Here is a 13606-nt window from a genome sequence, read left to right as displayed (position 1 = left end):
AAGCGATTTCAATTCTTCTTCTTTTAATTTCCTAACTTGGTATCAGAGCTAGCTATGGCCAATGCCACTATTACAGGATCCGGCTTGATCAATGAATCAACGAAGTTCAGCACTAAGGCAATTCTCCTTCATGACTCACCTTTGTGACATGGCAGTCTTCAGGTGATGTGTTTTTTTTTACTCTTCTTTGGTAGCTGACGTGGTAGAGTCTCTAACACCTGATCCCTTCATAAATCGGCCTCTAAATCAACTAATCGTTAAATTAACTAATAGATGATTTAGAAATGTCTTCAATTTTCAATGACAAAAACCGCATCTTGTCTTTAAAAATTGAAAAATTGGAGAGGAAAAAAAATGGAAATAGAAGAGTACATCAATAAAAATCTGTCACGTGGCCATTTTTCTTTTTTTAATAAATATTGGATTTTATTTATTTTTAAAATCTTCTTCTAAGTAAGGAAAATGGAATGGATGTAATATATTAGGTTGCATCCTACAAATGATCTCACGTATTAGAGACGTCAATATAATACAGTAATTTAATTTACGAGATTGAGAGAATATAATTTAACCCTCATTTAGAAGGCATATTCACTCTCACAGCTTAGAATCCACATTATTGATTCTATAAAGAGTTTGAGCATAAACAAAAAGGTCTTGTTTTGGAGGCAGAATCTCTTTCACAACGCTATGGTTTATAATCTCTTCACTCCATTTGGTTAGTTTTGGGAACCTGTGTCTGCTCAAAATCTCAAACCCAAGAGTTGCCTGCATGATAGGAACCCAATAGCCTATAACGATGTCTACAATGTCCACTAACCCAATGCTGTCTCCTCCAAAGAATTTATTGTTGCCATTAAGTTTAAGCTCATTCTCAACTGCTTCCAGTACCTTGCATGCTTCCTCTACAGCTTTCTCTCTCCCTTCTCTTCGACTTCTAGCAGCTTTCTTCCCCGCACACATAAACTGAACCAACTCCCAAGAAAAAAGTTACAAAAGAAAATGAGCATTACACTAATTCCAAACATAAAATTACTTTATCATGATATGATTTTAAATCACTGATCAATCATAAAAATTGATTAAATTGATCGGTTATTATAAATTTAATCATATCAATAATTCAACGCTCTCTTTTTCTCATTTATGTGGACTTGAAAATGACATCATTACAAAGCTTTGAATACATGTTCCTTTTGAGCCCTAGTTTTGAAATTATTATTTGGTCGAATATGTATATGTATATGTATAGTTCTTTATATATTATATTTTATATAATAAAAAATATTAATTTTTTAATGTTATTTTTTAAATATATTATTGATGTTTCATAAATTTTAGTTAATATGACTTATTTCTAAATATTTTAAACCTAATTAAATTTTGAAAAATGAAATAATAAATACAAATTTATAGTATTAATAAATTTATTAAAAATAAAAAAATACAAAATAACTTTAATAAAAATATAAACTTAATAATATTTAATTAAAAAATCTAAAATATACATATATATTTTTATATAACTAAATAATAAATATCCAATTGACTAATTTAATGGGTTGGGCTTGACCAAACTTTGATCCAATGAGTCAAGCTTGGTTGGGCCCTGGACTTGACTATTAAAAAGTTGGATTAATCCGATTCAAGTAGCCCAAACAATGTTTTAAGCTCTTAATCTTGGGTCTTTACTTTTAATAGGTTGTCCAATGATGAGTGATGTGATAAATCAGCGAGAAATTTAAAATCTATTACCTGAATAAACTATATATTACCTAAATTATAGATGAAATAATTGTTTAACTGTTTATATAATTAAATTTACCATAATCCATTAACTTAAACTTTTGGGACAATCAGTAATTTAATATGACATCAAAGCAGGAAACAATCCAAATTTTCAAGGCTACAAGTGATGGGAGTGTTAAAGTGTTGATATAATTAAATTTACGATAACACATCTCCTCAAGCTTTTCCATTTACGATTTCTTGTTCTGACAGCATGTCAAATTACCGTGTATTTTAAAAAGTTTTTACCTTAGAAAGAATATATTATTTGATCTTTTTATACACTTAATTCTTAACATTTTACTATCCAAATTGTGTTACCTTGTCATCTATATACTTGGCAAGAAATCTCGCTTGAGCTCTTTGATAGGGATGTTGAGGCAAGATGCGGTTGGTTTTTCAATGTTCATCAATGTATTCGAGAATGATAAGAGACTCTACAATAGGTTTTTCATTGTGAACGAGCACAGGGACCTTCTTGTAAAGTGGATTGTTTTTGAGAAGCAAATGACTCTTGTTGGCCAAGTCTTCCTCAACATATTGGTAGCTTAGGCCTTTGAGTTTGAGAGCCAACTCCACTCGGCGACTGAACAGACTCAACCAAGTACCAAAAAGCTGCAGCTGTTCCGTCATTGTTTCTTTCACCGCAAAATGCTTGGATTTTTTTTTTTTTTTTTTGAGTAGTTAAAAAGAAATGTTAGTCTAATGCCTAAGCTCAAGAAGTTGTTTTCTTGCCATTTATAATGATAATAAATAAGGGGGAACTTTTAATACCCATATTTCTTTTATACCCCTAATTTAAATTTAAAGGGCTAATTAGGCTCCAAACTTGAAATTGGTCCAGTAGGGTATTATAGCAGACTCCAACTCCATGTTTGAGGTTCGAAATATAATCCTAATGTCTGGCTATTTATATTTACAATTATATATAATGATACTATTAAAAATCTCTCTTTATTATCATATTTGTGATTTTCTATCTAGCATCTCTCTTCCCCTTTGTTACAATATTTACCATTTTCAATCTAGACTATAACTCACTGACTATAATAATCAACTTAGCGCTTCAAATATTCCTTAAACTTTTATGGTGGATCATTTTAACTCACATATATCTTATAACAATCTTAACAAGTATCTGTTTGAGCTTTATAAACTTTGATATTAAATTAGATAAAAATGAAATTTTATCTCAAAACTAATTGAAAATTAGAGTTAGAGGAATAGAGTAACTCTTGTATTTTATAAAAGTTGAGAGATCTTATTATCTTTTCGATATAAGATCGTGAAAGTTAAAATGATGAGATTAAATTATAATTATAGCAATAAAAACAAAATTTTATAAAAGAAATATTTAAAACCAAGATTTAAAGTGTGTTGATATCGACGCAAGTCTCAATTATATTGTGGAAACGTTAATAAAATATCAATGTGATCAGATAATTTTGAGAAATTAATATATATATTACAATTAGCAAATAAACATCTTTTACTTTTCTAATTAGTTAAGATACTTATTATTAATAATATATTCATATTTAGTTATATTTTCTATCGATCGTTTTATATTCTGTGAGAATTTTACGGTATATTCAAAATATCAATTTACTCTTATATATTGATATTTGAACTTATATGGACATGTGAAAATGTCAATTTCCTCCTCCAAGATTGTGTCCATCTACTCTTCGTAGTTCAACTAGTTAATTCATGGTGATCTCATTCAAAAGGTCAAATTAATGTTTGAATCCTCTGCCATCACATTTCATTTTTTTTTTTTTAAACCCCTTTTGAGATGGTAATAAACCAAATGTGTCTTTTCACTTAACCACGTCTCTACAAAGTACAAATTAGGTTAGACAGCCATTCTGGAAGTGGCAAGTTAATTTAGCTTCCTAGCATAGAGCTTATTAAATGTTAGTTCAATAAATTCTAATAATAATAATCAAATCTTCATAATCAACTACATCAAGCATGTGCTATCGACCTCGAAGTTATAGATTCGATCACACACCTCATATATTATCCACAAAAAAAAAAAAGTTTGGTAGTTATATAATTTCGACTAAAATGTGAAATTAATTAAGTTTAAATCTCTCAATCTCACTTGTTTAATCATCAAAAGCAAGTGTTGTTTTTTTAGCAAATTAAACAAACCACTTAGTTAAAATAAGTAGCTAGATTTTCTGAGTTAATGAACCCTAGGTAGAACATTCAGTGGGAGGTAAATAGGTATATGATATTTCACTTTACTTCTACACATTTCTCCCTAAAAAGTTCACACCATGAGGATCTATCCTCGGCTTCGAGGCACCTCTGGAGTGTTCCCCTACGAGTGGCATTTGGGTAGGTCAATATCAAGGTAAATGGAGAGAATGTTTATAGTAAGCGGGAGCGGAAGGTGTGATAATATAACTCTCGATCTCTCTCATTGGGTTGGATAAAGTTTTGTGCATCGCCTCGTGGCACCCTAGGAGTGTCCCCTTAAAGGATGGCAATTTTGCACAACTCTTTATTTGATCTCCAGTAATGGATAGGGTTGCTTTAATCTCTTGTCCTAATTGGCTTTTTCCTAAGGTTGGCTCATTAGGGCGGGATCTAAGGCCTAAAAAGAGGGGTTACATTTATACAGAATTGTTAAAGATGTTAACAAATTCTGGGCCGAACAATGGTGACTATTAGATTCAATTACAAAGATTTGTTTCTATCTAATGGTTGAGATTGTCTCATTCCAGTGAAGGGACACTTGATCACCCTACGGTGACTTTTATCCTGCCTCACTGGAGCATCATTTCAAAATAGATGTCACTTAGGGTACACTAGACTATTTTGCTAAAACTTGATTGGTTTTATAAAGTGGTATATGCAAATAATGATGTTCCCAGGGTTCGTCGATTAGCGTATTTTCACACTTTCGAGTGAACTTATTAAGTTTATTCATTTTTCAGTAATTTTAATATGGCTACCGCTACACTTTCATTACTTGCCGCTGATAAACTGACTGACGAAAATTATACTAATTGGAAGGATACTATTGACACGATTTTGATCATCAATGACCTAAAGTTCGTCCTTACGAAGGAGTATCCTTCTATTCCACCTCCTACTATTGCTTGAAACGTTTGAGACGAATATGAGTGTTGGACACGGGCGAACGAAAAGGCCTGAGCGTATATCTTAGCCAGCCTTAACGACGTTTTGACCAAGAAGTATGAGCTCATAATCACTGCACACAAAATTATGTAGTCTCTAAGGGGAATATTCGGACAATCGTCCGCGCAGCTGATGCACGACGCTCTGAAGTACATCTTCAATTCACGCATGAAAGAGGGAACATCTATTTGGGAACATGTTCTCAATATGATGGTCCACTTCAACGTGGCGTAGATGAATGGGTTGAGCATCGATGAGGCCAGTCAGGTTAGCATTATTCTAGAGTCGTTACCAGAAAGCTTCCTTCACTTTGTAAGTAAAGTTGTTCTGAACAGGGTTGATTACAACCTCATAACTCTACTCAATGAGTTGTAGACTTTCCAATCTTTGCTGAAAAACAAGGAGAACAAGGTTGGTGAGGCAAATGTTGCCTCATCTTTTAAAAAGTTCCAAAAAGGTTCGACCTCTAAAACTAAGTTTGCACCTTCTTCTTCCGACACCAGAAAGTGGAAGAAGAAGAAGTGTGGTAAGGGGAAGGCGCCTGCTAACACATAACCAGATACTCCAAGGGGTAGGCAACCAATGAGTGTTGACAAAGGAAAGTGCTTCCATTGCAACCAGGACGAGCATTGGAAGCGGAACTGCCCAAGATAATTTGGCTGAGAAAAAGATGCACAAATAAAGTAAATGCAATTTACTAGATTTGGAAACTTGTTTAGTGAAGAATGATGATTCTACCTGGATTATTGACTCTAGGGCCTAACCATGTTGTTCTTCATTTCAAGGAATTAGTTCCTGGCAGCAGCTTAGTGCTAGTGAGATGACGAAACGAGTTGGAATCAGGCACGTTGTCTCAGTTGTAGTTGTGGGAGATCTCTGGTTGACTTTATAGAATAAGTTTATGATTTTGAATGATGTATGTGTAGTTCTCGAGTTAAAGAGGAACTTAATTTCTGTAAAGTCTTTGCTTGAATGTAATTATCAACTAAATTTTTCTGTTAATAAAGCTTTTATTTCGAAAAATGGTGTTGACATATAGTCAACTCAACTAGAAAATAATTTGTATGTGCTAAGGCCGTTAGCAAAAAATGGCCTCTATAACATAGAGATATTTAAAACTGTTGTAACTCAAAACAAACAACTTAAAATTTCTCCTAAAGAAAATATCCAACTTTGGTACCTACGTTTAGGACACATTAATCTCAATACGATTGAGAGGTTGATGAAGAATGGACTTCTCAGCGAGTTAGAAGAAAATTCTTCACCTGGGTGTGAGTCATGCATTGAAGACAAAATGACTAAAAGATCTTTTACTGAAAAAGGTTATAGGACCAAAGAGCCTCTGGAGCTAGTGTCAGACTTCTGTAGTCCGATAATGTACGAGCTAGGGGAAGTTATGAATATTTCATCACTTTCACTGAAGATTATTCAAGGTATGGGTACATTTATTTAATGCAACATAAGTCTGAATCATTTGAAAATTTCAAAGAGTTCAAGGCTGAAGTTGAAAACGCGTTAAATAAAACGATTAAAACACTTCAATCGGATCGAGGTGGAGAGTTTTTAGATCCAAAATTCCAGAACTATATGATAGAACATAGAATAGTTTCCCAACTCTCAGCACCTGGTACACCTCAGCAAAATGGTGTATCAGAGAGGAGAAATCAAACCCTATTGAACATGGTTCGTTCAATGATGAGTTACGCTTCCTTACCTAACTCGTTTTAGGGTTTTGCAGTAGAGATTGCAGCTTATATCCTGAACTATGTTCCCTCCAAGAGTGTTTCCAGAACACCTTTGGAGTTGTAGAATGGTCGTAAAGCAAGTTTACGTTATTTCCGTATCTGGGGTTGCCCAACACATATGCTTGAGGCTAATCCTAATAAATTGGAACTATGTTCGAGGCTATGCCTATTTGTAGGCTACCCCAAACGAATGAGAGGAGGTTAATTTTATGATCCTAAAGAAAACAAAGTGTTTGTATCGACAAATGCTACTTTTCTTGAGGAGGATCATATAAGAGAGCACATACCTAGAAGCAAAATTGTGTTGAATGAGCTTTCTAAAGAAACTACTGAATCTTCAACAAGAGTTGTTGAAGAGCCTACTACCTCAACAAGAGTTGTTAATGTAGGATCATTTAGTAGGTCAAATCCACCTCAAGTGTTGAGGAAATCTCGATGTAATGGGAGGGTTGCGAACCCACCTAATCGTTATATGGTTTTAACTGAAATCCTATCTATGGTAGCTGATGGCAAGGTTGAGGGTCCATTGTCTTACAAGAACGCAATGGAGGATGTTGACAGAGATGAAAGAATCAAAGCCATGGATCTCAAAATTGAGTCTATGTACATCAATTAAGTTTCGGATCTTGTAGATCAACCTGATGGGGATAACCTATAGGTTGTAAATGGATCTACAAGAGAAAACGAGGTGCTGATGGGAAGGTGCAAATCTTCAAGGCTAGATTGATGGCAAAAGGTTATATGCAGGTAGAAGAAGTCGACTATGAGGACATTTTCTCATCTGTTGCCATGTTGAAGTTTATCCGAATCCTCCTATCCATTGCCTCATATTATGACTATGAGATATGGAAAATGGATGTCAAGACTGCTTTTCTAAATGGCAATCTTGAGGAGGCCATTTATATGGTGCAACTCAAGGGATTCATAGTCCAAGGTCAAGAGCAAAAGGTTTGCAAGCTGAATCGGTCCATTTATGGACTAAAATAGACATCTCGATCTTGGAATATAAGTTTTGATACTGTGATTAAATCTTATGGCTTTGATCTAAATGTTGATGAGTCTTGTGTCTACAAGAATATCATCAATAGTTCAGTAGTTTTTCTAGTATTATATATATACGATATCCTACTCATTGGGAATGATGTGGGCTTACTAACTACATTTAAGAACTAACTAGCAATCAAATTCCAAATGAAAGATTTGGGATAGGCTCAGTTTGTTCTTGGTATTTAGATCTTTCGGGATCGTAAGAACAAAATACTAGCACTGCCTCAGGCATCGTATAGATGTTGACCAAATACTCGATGCAAAATTCCAAAAGGGTCTTATTGCCTTTCAGGCACGAAGTTACTTTGTCTAAGGAACAGTGTCCTAAGACACCTCAAGAGGTTGAGGAAATGAGATGGGTCCTCTATACATCTGCTGTAGGCAGTTTAAAGTATGCGATGTTATGTACTAGACCTAACATCTGCTACACGGTAGGGATAGTCAGTTGATATCAGTCTAATCTAGGATATGATCACTCAACAGTCGTCAAGAACATCCTCAAGTATCTTCGGAGAATAAAGAACTACATGCTTGTGTATGGTTCTAAGGATTTGATCCTTATAGGATACACTGACTCTGATTTTCATACTGATAGGGATTCTTAAAAATCCATTTCAGGATCAGTGTTCACTCTTAATGGAAGGGTTGTAGTATGGTGTAGCACCAAGTAGGGGTGCATCGTGGACTCCACCATGGAGGTCGAGTATGTAGCGGCTTGTGAAGCTGCTAAGGAGGCCGTTTGGCTCAGAAAATTCCTGACTGATCTAGAAGTTTTTCCAGACATGTTAAAGCCCCTCACACTTTATTATGATAATAGTGATGTTGTGGCGAATTCCCATGAGCCTAGAAGTCATAAGTGCGACAAGCACATTGCGCGAAAATACCATCTCATCCAAGAGATTGTGCATCGGGGACGTGATTGTTATGAAGATAGCTTCAGAGCATAACATTGGTGATCCGTTTAAAAAGGCCCTCACGACTACAGTGTTTAAAGATCACTTGCAAAGTATGGGTCTATGGGACAGACCACAGCTAGACTAAGGCAAGTGGGAGATCTTGTACTAGGCTTGTTTGTGCCATAGTTTACTATTTTGTGTACTTGTAATTTGATTATCTTGTACACCCCACTAGCTTTAGGACGAGTGGGAGATTGTTGGGGTTGATGTCCTAAATCTTGTAGGGTTCTGTAGTTTGTAAACCTTGTATGAACAAACATTTTTGTGATTAATAATATATGATATTTTATTAACTTCTGTCTATGAAATATATGATATTTTAGTTGCATTAACTACAAACCAATAAACTAACATCCAAGGTTACTTTTGTAACTTAAACATGTATGTGGAGACATACAGGTGGATCATGTTTAAGTGATAACCTAAATGGTCTGTAGTATATGGATAAGGTTGTGTACGTTATTCTAGTAACACTACGAGTATGGCCCGCATTGTAGGTGTTACAAATGTTGTAAAGTGCTACAAATGATATGATCCTGATCATCATGTATTAGATATGCGAGCGGGGATATTCTATACAAAGGAGTTTGTATAAGACCGGACCATGAAATGCTTAGTCTCGTTATATAATGTCATTCATAATAGAGACTTTCATTTCACTAGGATAATCATAGGTAACATGACCTTAATCCTGAGTGTGTTGTGAACTCCTACCTATGATGATTTGCATGGCTAAGAGTGGCCAGATCGCCAACTCAATAAGTTTACCATTTTGGAGATTCATTTGATTGGGGAGCTAGAAACTCAGCTACACAAGATAGAATTCACTCATTTTCTGAAGCAGGAGTAAGTAGATAAATTGCTCCATTAAGGGCTTATTTCAGATCATAGACAATATGGTGTCACACCCTCTCTTGGCTTGAGAGGGGTTTGGTCATAGTGGGACTATGATTTATTGTTCACTAGAGAGATCAGTGGTACTTAAAGAGTTAGATGTAACTACAGGGATAAAACAGTAATTTGGCTCAGGTGTACTTACGAGCAATTTGTGAAGGGTCATCATACTGTTGATTGGTTATATCCAATGGACACGAAAATATATCTATAGAGCGAAGAGTGCAACTATCGATTTTTAGTGGAGTGCCCGACGAATGGTGGATAATGTGATTAAAGAGTTTAATCAGTATCACTTATCGTTGGAGCTTCAAGCTACACGTTCATAAGGTCCCCTTGGTAGCTCAATGGATTTAAGTTCAAAATCAGTTCTTGGGTTAATTTGAAACATTTAAATTAATAAGAAGGAATTTAATTATATATGATATAATTAAATTAATTCATTTATATATGATATAATTGATATAATGTATTTGATACATTATTGATTAATTGGAGGAATAAATATTTGAATCATGAATAAGATTCATAGTTATTAAATTTAAAATAAATATGATTTATATTAAATGCCATAAAATAGAGAAAAAAAACTATGATTTATATATTGTATATGATGCAATATTTAAACTATATGTTATAAATATAATATGATAAGTTGGTTGTCATATTTATTTATAATTTATTAATTATTTGATAATTAACCCTTTTTCTCTCTAATCACCCTTAATGGGGAGTTATTCGATTTTATGGCAAAAATGGAATAAAATAGAATTTGATTTTATTATTCCAGAGAAGAGTGTTACATGACTTGTGAACTACTACACGATTCTTGAGAGACTATACGATCGAGTAAGAAAGAAAGTCTATGCGATAGACTTGATCGCTTACATGATAGCTTTTGTCCTTCTCGATCGTCTTCATCCTCCAACTCCAAACTCCCCTCTAATCAAAATTAGCCAGAGCCCACTACTCATAGATTCTCACATCGAGAATACCAAGGTCACCAAGTATTAGTGTCCTCCTTTTGGTTTGAGTTCTCGTTGCTGTTTTCTGCTGTTTGAGAAGAATTCGTGACTTGTTTGACACGTTCGTGAATAAGTACGATCGAGGGATTAATTTGAAGAATAGTTCTTCAAAAGTATAATCTCTAAACCTTTTGTTTATTATGAGAAAGCATGTTGTAATTTAGTTTTATGTATAATCTGTTCTTGTTGACTGTAAATGTATGTGTTCAATCGAAATGGGATTTGGACAATCCGCTTTCGCTTAAAGGTCTCTATCAAAAGAGTTCCTTCACTTGATACACTACTAGTATATGTCTGATATACACTTGATACACTGTTGATACACACTTGATACACGATTAAAAATGACTAATTATTTAAATTTTTTTTAAAAAAATCATAAAAAATATTTTTTTGAAAAACACTTTTTTTCTCTATTTATTCCAAACATGCCCAGATTATTAAAATGAGTATACTAAACTGAGTGTTGATGAGCTTGAGCTTTAGGTTGAACCTCCTTGGCCTATTGTACATTGGTATTTAAAATGAAATAAACAACATCATTTAAAAATGGGGGAAAACTACAAAAGGGATAAAAAAATGTAGTAAATACAAAAATTAAAATGAGTAATAACTCATTTTGCTGCAAACAAAAAAACAAAACGTATACACAACTGATATGTCAGTTGAGCTACCCTCATGTTGCGTCCTTAATAGATTATCTCACATATTAGACACGTCAAGATAATATGGTAATTTTATTTCTGAGATTGAGAGAATATAATTTAACCATCTTTTAGGAAGCCATATTCACTCTCACAGCTTAGAACCCACAGTATTGATTCTATAAAGAGTTTGAGCATAAACAAAAAGGTCTTGTTTTGGAGGCAGAATCTCCTTCACAACGCTATGGTTAATAAGCTCTTCACTCCATTTGCTTAGTTTTGGGAACCTCTGGCTGCTCAGAATCTCAAACCCAAGAGCTGTTTGCATGACAGGAACCCAATAGCCTATAAAGATGCCTACAATGTCCACGAACCCAATTCTGTCTCCTCCAAAGAACTTATTGTTGCCATCAAGTTTAAGTTCATTCTCAACTGCTTCCAATACCTTGCATGCTTCCTCTATAGCCTTGTCCCTCCCTTCTCTTCCACTTCTAGCAGCTTTCCTCCACGCACCAAAAAACTGAACCAACGCCCAAGAAAAAAAAATTATATGGGTAGAAATCAATACTAATTGGAAAATAAATGAGTATTACATGAATTCAGACACAAAATTACCTCTTGCTCTGACTGTATGTTAAATAATTGATCAACAATAAAACTTAATCAAGTTAATGGGCTATTATAAATTTAATTATATCAATAATTCAATACTCTATTTTCCTTATTTGTGGACTTGAAAATGACATTAAAAAATAAAAATTCAATTGACTAATTTAATGGGTTGGGCTTGGTCGAACTTTGATCCAATGAGTGAAGCTCGGTTGGACTCTGGACTTGACTATTAAAAGTTGGTTTGTTCGGATTCAAGTGACTCAAACAATGTTTTAGGCTCTTTACCCTTAGATCTTTACTTTTAATAGGCTGCCCAATGATGAAAGTGATGTTAAATCACCAAGAAATTCAAAATCTATTACATCGTCAACTATAATTTATTAGCTTAAACTTTTGGGACAATCAATATTTTAACATAACATCAAAGCAAGAGATAATCCAAATTTTCAAGCCCACAAATGAGGGAGTGTGCTAAAGTATTGATATAATTAAATTTACCATAACACATCTTTTCAAGATTTCCATATATCGATTATTTCTTGTTTTGACACCATGTCAAATTAACGACCATTTTCAAAAGTTTTTAGCTTGAAGAATAAAATTTGATCTTTTATACATATTCTTAACATCTTACAGTCCAAATTTCGTTACCTTGTCATCAATACACTTGGCAAGAAATCTTGCTTGAGCTCTTTGATAGGGATGTTGGGGCAAGATGGGGTTGGTTGTCCAATGTTCATCAATGTATTCAAGGATGACAAGAGACTCTGAAATGGAGTTTCCGTTGTGAACGAACACAGGGACTTTCTTGTAAAGTGGATTGTATTTGAGAAGCAAATGGCTCTTGTTGGCTATGTCTTCCTCAACATATTGGTAGCTTAGGCCTTTGAGTTTGAGAGCCAACTCCACTCGGAGACTGAACGGACTCGACCAGAAACCGAACACCTGCAATTCTTCCGTCATTGTTTCTTTCTCTGCACAATGCTTGGATTTTTTGGAGTAATTAAATGGAAACGTTAGTTTAATGCCTAATTTCAAGTTGTTCTCTTTCTTACTTAAAGCTACAGTCTACATTTACAATTTATAATAATAATAACGGTCAGTAAATAAAGAGAAACTTTTAATACCCCTATTTCTTTTATATCCCAATTTACATTTTAAAGAGCTGTTTGGCCTCCAACTTGAATCTGGTGGAGTGAGATATTACAGCACACTCTATATTTGAGGTTATAAATATAATAATGGTGTGTATAACTATTTATAACCTACAATTATCTACAATAATACTATTTAAAATTCTTCTTTATTACCGTATTTACTATTTCCTAATGATCATCTCTTCTCCTCTTTGTTACATTATTTATTATTTTTTATCCAAACTACTACTCGCTGAGTATTATAACTAATTTAGCATCTCAGATGCTCTCTAAATTTTTATCGGTGAATAATTTTAACTCATATATGTCTTATAAAAATTTTAGCATATATCTATTTGAGCTTCATAAATTTTGATACCAAATTAGACAAAAATGAAATTTCATCTCAAAATTAATTGAAAATTACAATTAGAAGAGTAACTCATTTATTTTATAAAAATTGTGAGATCTATGATTCTAACACTGATGTTTAAAATTAAAATAATGATAGTTAATTATAATTATACCAATAAAAACAAAAATTTCTTTAAAAAAATATTTAAAACAATATTTAAAATATTGAAATCGTGGAAACCTTGATAAATA

The 13606-nt window shown here is 33.6% G+C and overlaps 1 protein-coding gene and 1 pseudogene across 1 annotated transcript; both read right to left on the bottom strand.

The window, feature by feature from the left end:
- Window positions 1-597: 597 nt before the first annotated feature.
- LOC120074518 (putative glutathione S-transferase) lies at window positions 598-2421 on the bottom strand (annotated as a pseudogene).
- An 8896-nt stretch (window positions 2422-11317) lies between these two features.
- Window positions 11318-12961, bottom strand: LOC120074404 (putative glutathione S-transferase). The gene is made up of 2 exons (XM_039027517.2): window positions 12516-12961; window positions 11318-11772 (listed from the first exon to the last, which is right to left on the bottom strand). The coding sequence occupies exons 1-2, from the start codon at window positions 12825-12827 to the stop codon at window positions 11404-11406; spliced, it is 681 nt and encodes a 226-aa protein (XP_038883445.2). The 5' UTR covers window positions 12828-12961; the 3' UTR covers window positions 11318-11403.
- Window positions 12962-13606: the final 645 nt, after the last annotated feature.

The sequence above is a fragment of the Benincasa hispida genome, chromosome 3 (genome assembly GCF_027475165.1).
Source record: "Benincasa hispida cultivar pf3 chromosome 3, pf3_genome.v1.1, whole genome shotgun sequence".
Lineage (NCBI taxonomy): Eukaryota > Viridiplantae > Streptophyta > Magnoliopsida > Cucurbitales > Cucurbitaceae > Benincasa > Benincasa hispida.
This window is presented reverse-complemented; position numbering and strand designations above follow the sequence as displayed.

Bases quoted from the DNA above. Each gene is read 5' to 3' on its own strand.
- LOC120074404 (XM_039027517.2), bottom strand. From the start codon at position 12,827: ATGACGGAAGAATTGCAGGTGTTCGGTTTCTGGTCGAGTCCGTTCAGT. The intron at 11,773-12,515 runs GTAACGAAATTT...GCGTTGGTTCAG, and splicing joins CCAAGTGTATTGATGACAAG to TTTTTTGGTGCGTGGAGGAA.